This window comes from Melanostigma gelatinosum (genome assembly GCF_949748355.1).
Source record: "Melanostigma gelatinosum genome assembly, chromosome: 5".
NCBI lineage: Eukaryota > Metazoa > Chordata > Actinopteri > Perciformes > Zoarcidae > Melanostigma > Melanostigma gelatinosum.
Window position 1 is genome coordinate 18280387 of NC_136638.1, and position 13946 is coordinate 18294332.

Sequence of the window (13946 nt, forward strand, 5' to 3'; positions counted from 1 at the left end):
CTACATAGATGTAATTTGTAACATGACTGGTTGATGGATGCATACAACTGTGAAGAGGTAATTCTAGTTTAATGGGAGGGGTTTGTTTGAGTTTATGTGTGTGTATTAGGGGTATACAGTTCACGAAATTCTCATTTCAATACAATACAGTGGTGCCATGGTTAGGTTCGGTACATTTTCAATACAGCAAATAAGCAGAAATGCCTCGCTGGTGAGACTCGAGGGGGCGTGTCTGAAGAACATGGCTCTTCATCTCCCATTCAGTAGTGAGGTAATGTGTCGTTACAGTCAGGTAGCTTTGTGTAGTCCGTGACGTCCGGCCGTCTGTTGTTAGAGGAACAGCGGGAGCCTCGGACATTTGATTCTCTGTTTGGACTTTTGTTTTCTTTAACAAAGCAGGAATTATGGTCTGGCGAAATGGGCTCGTGAATGAGTAGTGTCACGGGGCTCAATAACATTAAGCATGTTGGTACAGTCTGGTGTTCCAGTCCAGATTAGGGTCTCGTATCTGCGGCTATAAATATAACAATCGCCGTGGCGATTGCTTTAGCCCTGTTTGAATCGGTAGGGAGTAGCTGCCTAAACACTGCGGGAAGATGTTGAAGTGGGTGTGCTGCTGTTGGTTTTACTGGTAAACTAGTTTAGCGTAGTGCGCCTCCCAGAACACATGTGCCTCACCAGAGTAGAATGTTGTTCTTCTGTGGTGGGCGTGTCAGACAGCACGTTGTCTGTTATGTCAGGTGGGTTGCCATATCTATCTATCTATCTATCTATCTATCTATCTATAGGATGGTCCTCATAACTCAGGGTCTTGCCATGTTTGTGTGTGTATTGGTAATGTCCCACTGAACCAGGATGGTCCTCATAACTCAGGGTCTTGCCATGTTTGTGTGTGTGTGTGTGTGTATTGGTAATGTCCCACTGAACCAGGATGGTCCTCATAACTCAGGGTCTTGCCATGTTTGTGTGTGTGTGTGTATTGGTAATGTCCCGCTGAACCAGGATGGTCCTCATAACTCAGGGTCTTGCCATGTTTGTGTGTGTGTGTGTGTATTGGTAATGTCCCGCTGAACCAGGATGGTCCTCATAACTCAGGGTCTTGCCATGTTTGTGTGTGTGTGTGTTGGTAATGTCCCTCTGAACCAGGATGGTCCTCATAACTCAGGGTCTTGCCATGTTTGTGTGTGTGTGTATTGGTAATGTCCCGCTAAACCAGGATGGTCCTCATAACTCAGGGTCTTGCCATGTTTGTGTGTGTGTGTATTGGTAATGTCCCGCTAAACCAGCAGGGTCTTCATAAGTCAGCGGCATGTTAGGATCCGCCCCGTCCCAACAGTCCTGTAGAATGTCAGGTCTTAATATCTCCAGATTCTTTGATGAGATATTAATTCTGAACAGTGAGGTTTGTTCCCTTTATCATAAGGACCAGTTTAATACTTATTATCACTGTCTAGGACTAAGGAAAAGGTGCGTCTCCATATACCAGGGTTTGAACTGGTATGGGTGAAAAGCCCTCATAAACCACCCGCGCCCGTGTGTGTGTGTGTGTGTGTGTGTGTGTGTGTGTGTGTGTGTGTGTGTGTGTGTGTGTGTGTGTGTGTGTGTGTGTGTGTGTGTGTGTGTGTGTGTGTGTGTGTGTGTGTGTGTGTGTGTGTGTGTGTGTGTGTGTGTGTGTGTGTGTGTGTGTGTGTGTGTGTGTGTGTGTAAAAACGGGTGGTTTAGAGTTTCTCTGTGCTCATCTTAACGACGTCAACGTACAAGCAGGATCACAAATGGTTTGAAAGCCAATGATGGTCCAGTATTCAGCAAACTTTTGAAATGGTATTTGCGGATCAATAACTGTCTGGAGGGGATCTTCAACCTTTACCTCTCAACACAAACTATGATTTTACAACTGGGAGCATCCAGGTACATCTTAAATATGAACTTCACTGAGAAACTCAAGACTTTTTCTTTTTTTTTTTTTGTGGTAAACTTTTTATTTCAAAGGGACCGTGACAGTTTGTGTCTAGGGATGAATAAGCCTTACCTATTCGCTGTTCCGCCTCCTTTTCCCCAACAATGTCCCAGTCACAGCCCGGCTCTGTCTCTGGTTGAACTCCCTCAGCGGAGGATTCGTCGGGTGAGGATTTGCCACAACAGGTCGACTTTTTCCATGCATCAAATCGTGTTCACAAAGCATGCCGTCCTTCTGAGGGACGTTGCACAGTCCTGACAGTTTTTTCAGGTGGGAAACGCGCGCTTCCTGGCAGCTGTAATTCCTTAGACGCCTCACTGTGATGAGACCTCTCTGGTGCCCACACAGCATTCATATTTGATTTCTCCAGGACAAACGTACAGACAGAAATGGCAAGGTAACAGTTACTGTACTGCTAGGTTACTGTTTTAAGTGAGAATCTACCAAAGTTGGTTCTTTTAGTACAAATTTCTCTTTGACTTTTTCCAGACAGGTTTTCCTTGCGTGATGACAAGTGTCTGGACACTAGGGGTGTAACGATACGCGTATTGGTATTGAACCGTTCGGTACGAGGCTCACGGTTCGGTACGCATGACGAAAACATTTTAAAACCTTTATTTAACCAGGTAGTCTCATTGAGATTAAAAATCTCTTTTGCAAGATGTAAGTAACAATACTACATAACATGAAGGAGCAGTTTTTCTTTTTTATGCTTATGTGTTGCTAAGAAGACACCCCAGAAGATGAGTCACTCAGGTATAGTTCCATCATTGTTCAAAGTCAAAGAATAACTTTATGATGTCAGTTGTAATGAATAAATATATTTTAAAATAAAAGTACATTTCTCTGGCATTTATAGTTTTCTACTGTACCGAACCGTGGCTCCACTGTATCGTACCCAACCGTGAATTTTGTGAACAGTTACACCCCTAGTGGAAACCTAAATCTATATTTTCTATGGTGTTTCAGTCTTGTAAAATATGATATATGCAGTTTATGGTTTCACATTTCTAAATGTATTCTTGCTTACACTTGGATGCGCTTAGTACAATTTATACAAGCTCATCAACCTTGATTTGTGTGGCTGCTGGGAGGTGCAGCTGCTGGCGCTCTTGGGTTTGAGTTTTTTTTGCCGGGTACGTTTACAGTACAGGTGCTGTTGAGGTTCTGAGGCACCGAAACATCATAAAAAAGTGAGTGCAAGTGATTGACTGTGTGCAAGACTTTCTGCATCACAGTTCCAAGTCTAGAATTTTGACGCTCCTGCCGACGAGACTTCGTACTAAATGATCACGGTTTGATCATGAGCCCTGAGTTAAAGGGGTCGGTTTGTCCAACTCTCCTCCTCAATAATGGCATCAAACCAGCTGTAGCCCCTTTGGCCAACAGAAGATGTGTTGTGGGACCTCTTTATCCTGGGATAAAACACACGGTTCAATGTCCGGTCCAATAACACAACTGCACTCGTTTGCCTTGAGAAATCGACGTGTGTGTGTGGAGGGATGGAGCCAGTGTCTACTTAGTCTCCATGAACTATAGTGATAAAAGTCAAAAAATTGGTTCCTTTTATATTTACTGAGAATAAAACTTGGACAATATCTCGAAGTGAACTGCATGGGCTTTAATGATCCATCATTGCCTTCTACTGGGCGGGCATTCTCCTGGAAGCAAAGAGGATATTGACCACGTCCCTGTGTCCATTTACAAATGCACCCCCCCCCCCCCCCCCCCCCCCCCCCAGTAAAATCAATAAATAAATCCATTTTACATCCACCATGATTGCTCTCACCGCTGATGTTTCGTTCCGCCTTTCACCCGCTCTCATGGGAGTAAGAGAACCTGGAATGACTGAGATGGGGATTGTGAGATTTCCAATGAACCTTTCATGTGCCAAGATGGGTTTTTTTCTTCTTTTTTCCTTCAGTGTCTGCTCATCTGCACTAAAGTTCAAGTGAAGTGCAATTACTTTATTTTCTCCCTGGGACCAAGCACACACATAACACATGTGTGTTTTTTTTCTCCACCTACAGCAGCAGCACTTCAGCAGTAACAGATTCTCCCCGTTAGGGGAACCTGTTTGTAAAATGGACAGAGACCTGTCCCAGGGGAAGTTGATTATTTTTGGAGAATAGCAAGGAAAACAAACCGTCTCCCACATGAAAGGCCCCGTGAATATTTAAGAGTGATGGTCACAGTGGGTATTATTGTCATACCGCTCTTCATTGAAACAAATGTAAAGCCTGCACACGTGCAGAGCGCCAAATGAAAGTTGTCTTAAATCTCATGCTTGATGCATCATTTCTTTTTTTCTTTTTTTTGTAAATGCGACCTGAAAGCAGAGAGTTGAATGTGATGCGAGCCACAAAGCATTTCAAACAGAAGAAGTCATTTGGGGGAAAAAAGTGATTCGAAGTGTTTCTCCATGATTCCCTCACTTCAGACCTGAAGTGAACACGAAGTTGAGAATACAGAAACTGTTCTTTGGGTGCTATATATGATATACGATGAAGCTTTTGAACACTGATGTAATGGGTGTCCTGCTTTGCTGCTTGCCAAACTAGTTGTTTAAAATCCGTCTTCGCTGTCGTCTGTTTTTCTCTCTTTTTTGTCTCTCTAAAAGGAAGCAGAAAAAGATACCAGCTGTGTCTGAACTTGAGCCTTCATTCACTCATTCACTTTGTTGCTAAAGCTCTACAGCACAATACTTCTCATACCCCCACAACTACTGTGTAATATTTTTTTTTTTTTTTTTTGTGTGCCTGTCCTGACATCTAGTGGACAAAAGGGAACATGTTCTTTACTTTGACGTTCTCTCGTGGAGAGTTTTCTTTTTTCTTACTTAATTAATTGTCAATGAATAGCAAACTCGTTTAAAAGTCCACCCACAACACATTTATCTTTGAAACTCTGCAAAACGTTACAGGACAGTTTCTTCCTTTTAGTTTCATGGTTGAAACTCCATCATATTGTGATTTGTATACATTTGACCGTTGTCTGTCCATCGTTCAGTCATTGCTGTTATGCACTGAGCAGGATTTAGGGTTAAGGTTGGTTTGATCAAAGCCCTCGATCCCATGTTGTGGAATAGGGGTTCATCATACGCCAGTGAGATTTGCACTGGCTTTCACGAGCCACTCTTCCTGCACACTCGAACCAATCGTTTGAGATTTTAGAAAGCCTTTCACAACAACCGTGTCAATATTATCACTGTGAATAATCATTTACAGGCTCTTCACTGCAGTGGGAGATTCTGACTCTTGAAAATACACTTTCAAATTGTTTCCTCCTCCAACAAAACATCTTTGATAGCTTGTGAAGTTGCATCATCCTTCTCAAATGGCCCTCATGCCAAGCTTATTATAGTTTTTACTTTTCAAATTCATTTTAGTTTTAAGTTAGTTTATAGAGTGTTTGCTAGTTTTAGTTTTGTTTCAGTTTTTCAGAACGGTTTAGTTTTATTGATGTATGTATGTATGTATGTATGTTCGACTCTGAAAATGTGTGGGACTGTGTAAAAATGTAATTTTAAGCAGTTAATTTGTTTTATCTTGGAATTAAAACTGAAAGTCTACACTTCAATGACATACTGACTGCTTTATTTTAAATCCATTGGAATCGTATAAAGAGGCAAAATTAGAAACATTCTGTCACAGTCCAAATACGTATGGCCTTGACTGTGTGTATCTTAGTGTGTTCACACTGAACACATACTATTGATTGATGTTATAATGTCATCAGAGTGTAGAGGGACTTTCCGAGCCACTATCTGCACCTAATGGCCTCTTTTTCTAACCCTCTTCCACCTGCTGACCTCATCCAGTGCAGTCTGGTTGTTATGAACTTTGGATGGTTACATTGGAACTGTGCAGATAGTCAAACACAATAATAAATCACACATTTGCACTTAAGCAGAAACTGACACACCCAGGTTTTGTACTGTGTTATTACCAGAAGTCAATTTTTTCTTTTGAAAAAAGAAAATTTTAGTTTGACCAACGTGTTTTCTATTTGGACTAAATTACAATGTAATTTCAATGTCATTATTACATTGATGGTAGAGTGAAACACTTTCTATAATCCATCAACCAACGGATTACAATAACTTTATACAGGGAGTTTAGGGAGTCTGTTGTCCATCTTCGTGCTTTTTGAGCTTTCCAAGCACCCATACCGTAACACCACGAATAGACGAGCATTACATTTCAAGCGACGGCCGAAGTTTCGCAGATGACGTCTCACTTGACTGCAGTCGGTTGGTCACTGACCGACTCCCAACAGTCTAGTATGGGACAAAAACACATTGTCTGTGCCAGTCCCAGCCGCTAACAGCTTCACGGGTCATGACACCTTCACTGACCTCCTGAACTCAGGAAATCCAGGAATTACTCTTATTTGATCGCCTAGTGTTATTGTGTTTACAGGAAGAAGCTTCTTCCTGTAAACACAATAACACTCATAACATAACACCACGTTGCAATATTTAAAAATAAAATGTAAAAAAAGACACAATTTAACATGAATTGTTAGGTCCAGGGGGGCGGCGGCTCAGCACGCATCGCAATTTCCACCTTAACAGCACTGATGTTTTCAGCGGCACTATGACGCAATGTTGCGCAATCGGCGCCGAATGCGACGGGACATTTGTTGCTTGTGTCCGCACAATTGAGGCGCGGTGAACCGGGAGGCGGTGAGGGGAGACTGCCGCTGGGACTCTCACACACACGCACACCACTCTATTAACCAACCATCGTGAGTTTGCATCACTGACACCAATATATCCGGGGCAGGACAACACGCGGTCTTTTTATGGGGATTGTAAACGGATGTGTGCACGTCCATAAACATGCCTGTGATGGTGCGTGGACCCTTGTCCCCATATGATTATTCATGTTCCCCTCCCCTCCCATGTCCTCATGTCGGCGCATCCCAATGGCCAGTTTGCCACCTGGCGGACCAGCTCCCCCACGCGTCGTGTTATTTAAAGTGCACCACACTCTGAAACCTGCACTCTGTCACAGAGGGGTTACTAACTGTAACCATCGTATAAATATAAGTTAATTGCCAGACTACATTGGAAGTGTAGAATACATTTACAATAACTTAAAATACATTTAGGACCACCATGGAAAAAGGTACAGTATGAGCAGAGTAAATATGGATTATTTTGGTGATGTGAAGGCCTGATTGAAACGTGTCTTTAAATCCGATGCAACCTGACTGTGTTGGAGCTGCCACACGTTGTTCTGTGCTAATGTGTTCACTCAGCTGGTGGAAGTAATCCTGCTGGATTGTGTCACTGGTTTGACTGATTTTTAATGTCTGCTTGAACGTTACCCTGCGGTGATCCTCGTGCTTTGTGTGTAAACAGGTCGTGGACTGTGAAGACATTTACCTTAACTTCGTTGTCCTCTTTGCACTGGAAGATGGGAGGTTAGTGTCCACAACGCTGTGCTGCTGGCAGCGTAGCAAAGCAGGATCCATGGGCTGTCAGTGGATGAAAAGCAACAGAAGAGTAGAAAAAAGTTTTGTTTTTAAGTTTGACCTTTTTTAAATGTTAATGTATTATTTGTTGTGGCTGCTTATTAAACATGAAGGCCATACTAAACAATACTTTTTTTTATGATCTACATTATTTCAACATGTCCTGAAGCATTGCATTATCTACTCTGGCTTTCTCTGCTTTTGATAAATTACTTTTATTCAAATATTTGTAGCCTTTTTTTGGCATTTCTTCTTTTACGGTCGACCAACACTGTGTGTGTGTGTGTGTGTGTGTGTGTGCGCGCGCCACACCAATGTATTGTTTTAAGATTCCTTGCTGTTACCAGACTAATGGTTAATCTGTGTTTTGAAGAACTTCATCAAAAAATACACATCTCTGTAAAATGTCACTTTTAAATCGAATGAATGGCATAGTAGTTTCTTCTTAAAAACTTGTTTGGTTGCCCATTTTATGTCTGATATGATCGGTAAGATAGAAATATTGAATACTTTGTTTTCTGAACTACCTGATAGATGATTCACAGGCAGGAGTACTTTAACTTTGCCACATATTCCAGAGCTAGTAGTACATGCCTTGTTATGTTTTTGTTTGACGGAGCAGTAACAAAGTTATATACAATTCCCCTTTTAGGTTATCGCCATCCTCTTAAAAATAAATATCGTTTTACTTGTTTTCAAATCTCACTTTTGTTCATCTAATCTGGACACTTTTTTTTTTTTTTTTGCTTCACAGCTCGAAACAACATGACGGAGTTTTGGAAGGAGCACTCCCAGGCTGCCACAGTGGAGGAGATGATGCTGGACACTCGTGCCAAGGAGCTCACCAAGCAGGAGCTGCCCGAGATCCTGTCCATGCTGCCCTGCCTGGCTGGATTGAGAGTGCTGGAGCTGGGAGCTGGCATCGGGTGAGCGCACAGCTGCATTGGGCTAGTCTGTAGTAGTGGATGCATGTGAGCAGGGTTTCTAGGGTCTCTATTTAATTTAAGGGCATGTAGCAGAAGGCCATTTTCAAGTTTAGGCAATCCGATTGTCTTTTTTTAATATTGTGATGTTAAAAAAAAAAAAAAAAACTTAAAATTTTGGTTCTGCACTTAATGGAGATCGTGAGATAGATTTATCCTGCCGTGTCTCTACAGCCGTTACACCAGCCACCTGCTGACCAAGGCCTCCCATGTGACGGCTGTGGACTTCATGGAGAGCTTTGTGGAGAGGAACAGGCAGGACAATGGTCACCACAGCAACGCTACCTTCATCCAAGCGGACGTCACAAAGCTGGATATTCCCCAAAACAGGTGTGTGTGTTAAGATACCTGTTGTTTAGAAACATTTTACACCTTCAATTTTTAGCCGTGCAGTGCTCTAGGGATGGCAGTACAGGTATGTGGGGCGACTGTGGCTAAGTGGATAGCAGGGCCGTCTTTCAATCGGAGGGTCGGCGTTCAAACCCCGGCTCCAGCTCTGCTAGTCGCATGTCGATGTGTCCTTGAGCGAGACACTTAACCCCAAAATTGCTCCCGTAGCTGTGCCTGCGGTGTAGAAATGTGATATCTGAATTGTAAGTCGCTTTGGATAAAAGTGTCTGCTAAATGACTGTAATGTAATGTATGGCGGTCAGTCAGTCACATTGGTCCAGACTGAAAACTTCATCAACTGTTGGACAGATGGCAAAGTGGTTCAGACATTCAGAGTCGGCAGACGATGAAGCCTACTCACTTTGATGGTCCCCTGACTTTTCCTGTAGCGCCATCATGAGGTTGACATCTGTGATTTTCATTGAAGTGCCTCAACATATGTTGGATCAATGAGACATTCATGCCCCCACCGTCAGGAGGAAGTGTAATCATTATGGTGATCCCTTAAGTTTTCATTTAGCGCCATCATCCGGTTCAAAACCTTCATTTGTCTGCTGGTGTTAGTATTTAGCAAAGTACAGCCTCACAGTGCTATCTGCACGGTCGTAGACTGTAAGCAGGTTGCAAGTCACGCATTCTGCAGGAGGATGAATGCCGGACAGTAATGAACTGGTGCTCGCTTGCAGCCATTGAATCCACTGGCCATTAGATCATACATTGGACAATCCCAAGCTTTTGACTGAAACCAGAATACTGGCTTTGTTTAGACAAAAGAAAGCAATTTTAGCTCTTTTGTTTTATTTGAATGCATCCATTCATTGCTCCCCTCAGCATTGACATCATCTTCTCCAACTGGCTGCTGATGTACCTGAGCGACGAGGAGCTAAAGTCCTTCATAGAGAAGATGATGGGCTGGCTGCGTCCCGGTGGCTTTCTTTTCTTCAGAGAGTCCTGCAACCACCGGTCAGGTACTGAGCTGACAATAAAACATCCACATCTTTCTTTCATCAACAATAATGATTTAAACATTGATGCAAACTGACTCAAGATGTTCTCAGTCGACTATGAATGTGCAGCAACATCTTTTTCGAAAACAATAAGAGGGGTTTGTTTTAACTTGTATATTTGAACCAAGGTGATTCCAAGAGGGACTTCAACCCCACCTGCTACCGCACCGAGGCACAATACAGCCACATCGTCTCATCGCTACAAGTGGAGGAGCCAGAGGGGGGCCAAATGTGTGTTTTCGACATTGTGATGAAAAAGAAAGTTCAGGCCTATGTTGAGGTAGGCATTTCAGAGTATGAAATGGGACAAAGCTGCGTGTGCTGTAGGTGTGAGGATGTGTAGCTGACCCTCTCCCTCCCCGTCCGGCCTTTCTGTCCTCGGCCTTCTCCTTTTCCAGATGAAAAACAATCCGAATCAGATCTGTTGGCTTCTGGAGAAGGTTCCCCGCTCCTCGAGCACCCACAACAGATTCAGCACCTTCCAGCAGTTCCTGGACAACCAGCAGTACACTAACCGCGGCATCCTGCGCTACGAGAAGATGTTCGGGGCTGGTTACGTCAGCACAGGCGGGTCCAGCACCACCAAGGTAGGAATAAAGTCTGGAAAACACCAACGACTTTGGCTGGAAGCAATCAATGGCTGCTTTTGGATTGTTGATCATTTTTGCTATAACATGAAATAAATGTACTCACTTACACTCAGGTCCATTACTTTTGATCCAGATTGAAATATCTCAGAAGTTGTTGCCATGATATTTGCTACATACATTCAAACCGCCCTCGGGATGAATTTTATTAACCGCTAACTTTTCATCTAGCGGCCAATTTGTCCAATACTTCGGTTTATGATCAATTACCAGCGAAACTAATGACACGCCCATCAGCCTCAGCTGTACTTTGTGTGTGGCGCCCTAGTCATCTATATTTGACACTGAACACACAAGACAAGTACGTGGCTTTATCTCCTGGGACTTTGGATGAACTAAAGAATGAACCCTTTTTTTTTTTTGTGCTGACAGGAGTTTGTGGACCGGCTGAACCTGAAGCCCGGACAGAAGGTTCTAGATGTTGGCTGTGGCATCGGTGGAGGAGATTTCTACATGGCAAAGGTGAGAGCCTACGGCATCTGGCATAGTTAGGGTGATACTTGTGATGATAGGGGGGTTTTATAATGATTTAAAGGGACTACAGTGGTGGCAACGATTATATTACTTTTCAGACGTTTGGAGTAGCGGTGCTTGGGCTGGACCTGTCGGACAACATGGTGGAAATCGCCATGGAGAGGGCGATCACTGAGAAGTTGCCATCAGTACGTCCAAATGTTCCCATATCCTACAGGTTTAAATACCTCAGATAATGGTTTGATTCATATATAAATGTTTTTATTCAGTAATGGCATGCACTCCACTTCAGGTCCAGTTTGAGGTGGCTGATGCCACTAGGAGGTCGTTCCCTGAAGGATCCTTTGATGTGATCTACAGCAGAGACACAATCCTGCACATAGACGACAAACTCACCCTCTTCAAACGCTTCCATGTGAGCATTTACTCTCGTACTTTAAACAGGAGCATGAAGTCCTTTCAGTGACTTCCAAACCTCTTTAATGTCTTCAGGAAACTAGTGCCTTTTATGTGAATTGATCTGGTCTTACTAAACTGCCTTATTTTCTTCGTTCACCTTGTTCTTTGTGTCCAGTCTTGGTTAAAGCCAGGTGGCAAGTTGCTTATCAGTGATTACTGCGGCGGGGAGAAGCCCTGGACACCGGTGTTCGAGGCCTACGTGAAACAAAGAGGCTACGTCCTCTATACACCCTTACAGTATGGCAAGGTAAATATACAGTAGAGCCTGATTATGTAACAGTTTGTGAGAGGACCACACTGCCCTATGGGGATTTCAACCCTTTGGTCCTCTTTACGGTCCTCTTTTCCTCTATATGACACTTTACCATCCAATATAGAATAAAGAAACCGTAGCAGCATTACGTAGTTTGTCCACCAGATGGCACCGACGATTACGTTTTGAAACTGTGCAATGTTGTGCTCCTCTGCCGTCGCTGTGCGGCGCAAAGATCAACATATGTATAGAATATTCATATTATGAATATATGTATTCATATTATGAATATATGTATTCATATATTTGTTCACGTCTTTCTCATTGTTTCCTGTCTATCTCATAAATGCATAGAATTCCCTAAAAGACAAAGAAAATCGTATCAAATGAGCTATAAAACACAACATAACTATGATCCTTTAACTGTTAAGCTAAGATCTTATGCTATGAAAGACTGTATACTTTTTTTAAATGAATGCTATGTCTGTTTTACCAAGTCCCCAGACAAATTGGGTAACTTCTAAAAAGTCTGCTCTGTAGATGTGTTGCTATTGTATTACTACCGTCCACCAGCTGGCAGTGCTGATTCCCTACTACTTCACCCCTTCTGTCTGTTCTCCTGTAGTTCCTTCAGGAAGCCGGTTTCTGCAACGTTCAGTCAGAAGACCGGACAGCCCAGTTCATCCAGATGATAAAGACAGAGCTGCAGAGAGCCGAGCTCATCAAGGGAGAGTTCATTCAGGTTGGCTTACATAACCTACAGAAACCAACTGAACCTTAATTTGTCTCTAAATTCTTTAAAGTTCTGCTCATCATACCTGCTCGTGTTCCCTGCAGGAATTCTCTAAAGAAGACTATTTTGCAATAGTAAAGGGATGGGGGGAAAAACTGGACCGTTCCAACAGTGGAGACCAACGATGGGGACTCTTTTACGCAACGAAGGTTTGAGTGATTGCACTAAGATTTGAGAAGACAATAAAAGATAAAAAGGGAATGTTTTGTTTCTGATTTCCTTATTGTCTATGTATTTGTCTTTTGCTTGTTGTAAAAAAACAACTGTGTATATTCAGTTTGTTTAATTATAGTAAAAAATGCAAAGATGTAATCAGATTACCGATACATTTGGTATAAGTGGGGATTTTAGCAGGATTCCATTTTTAAAGTAACTATCTCTTGCATGTGACATGCAATTTGCGGGAAGTGGCTTTGTCCTCAACCTCATTGGCTAAACCCGTTGCTGGACTTCATTGTTAAAGTGACACTTTAACTTTTAAAGGAAGCTATATCACCTTCTAAAAGCAATCGCATGCACCGACCATCTTCCTTTTCCTCTTCCGAGTTCGTGCAAGGCGTACACTATAAAACGCAGATCGGCAGAGATCTTTTCCAGACGTGGTTTGTGTGCGAGTAATTGCAGAATTGCGGCAGTGTATGGTTGATTGCGTGCGGCGTAATGTCTCAGGGAGACATCGATTATTGTTTCAATGTATGTTTTAAATCTCCTTTACTTTTGCCTTTATGCTTTTAATGGTTTCATGTGAAGCACTTTGAATTACCTTGTTGTTGAAATGTGCTGTACAAATAAACTTGCCTTACCTAGAACATTTCCCACCAGCCGCCACTGGCCACGCCATATCAGGCTCAAAAGTCTGAACTGAAAAGAAATGATTTGAAACCGAAACAAATAAGATTTGAATCTGAAAATATAAAATCTGAAATATACAAGACTTCAAATACCAAAATATATATGAAAGTGAAAAAAAATTCCAGAACTGAATCAAAATTATATTCAACCCAAAAAAAAATAGTATTCACTTATTTTAATTTTGACTACATTGCTGTATTTTTCAATGTTCAAGACCAGAACATGAACTTTCATGTTCACGTTTTTTTTGTTTTTTTTCAAATGAACTGAACTATTGACCTGGACATGGCTCCATAATGACTCTCCTTGTGTTGCTTTTACACTTTGTTTTAGCATTTAATTATCTTGTGATTGCCACAGCGGCTGCTGTACAGCAAATGTTACACTATGTTACTAAAATAGACGGATGTTGAAAGGAAACTAAACCGGCAGTTAAACAAGCTTTTCTTGTTTAAATGATAGCGTGCTGTCTGCATTCACATCACGCCTCAGGCAGCTGGATTGTCGAGTATTGTTGTTGCGTCATGCATTCATCTGACGGTCAGGAACTACAGCAGCTCCCACCTTCGTTGAAGCATCCTCTGAAACACCGGACTCAATACTACCTCATGTATCTTTTTGGCTGACGCACTAACGCTTGACATTGTTCT

At 42.4% G+C, this 13946-nt stretch overlaps 1 protein-coding gene across 1 annotated transcript; it reads left to right on the forward strand.

The window, feature by feature from the left end:
* Nucleotides 1–6573: 6573 nt before the first annotated feature.
* On the forward strand, nt 6574–12626 carry pmt (phosphoethanolamine methyltransferase). The gene is made up of 13 exons (XM_079268650.1): nt 6574–6706; nt 7326–7387; nt 8193–8364; nt 8596–8751; nt 9643–9779; nt 9947–10098; nt 10217–10405; nt 10838–10927; nt 11038–11127; nt 11232–11354; nt 11514–11645; nt 12277–12393; nt 12489–12626. The coding sequence occupies exons 2-13, from the start codon at nt 7381–7383 to the stop codon at nt 12597–12599; spliced, it is 1476 nt and encodes a 491-aa protein (XP_079124776.1). The 5' UTR covers nt 6574–6706; nt 7326–7380; the 3' UTR covers nt 12600–12626.
* Nucleotides 12627–13946: the final 1320 nt, after the last annotated feature.

What these genes read in the sequence shown, in the direction of transcription:
- pmt (XM_079268650.1), top strand. An exon ending in CCCTCTTCAAACGCTTCCAT is followed by an intron (nt 11,355 to 11,513) that starts GTGAGCATTTAC and finishes CTTTGTGTCCAG; the next exon opens with TCTTGGTTAAAGCCAGGTGG. An exon ending in TCAAGGGAGAGTTCATTCAG is followed by an intron (nt 12,394 to 12,488) that starts GTTGGCTTACAT and finishes TGTTCCCTGCAG; the next exon opens with GAATTCTCTAAAGAAGACTA.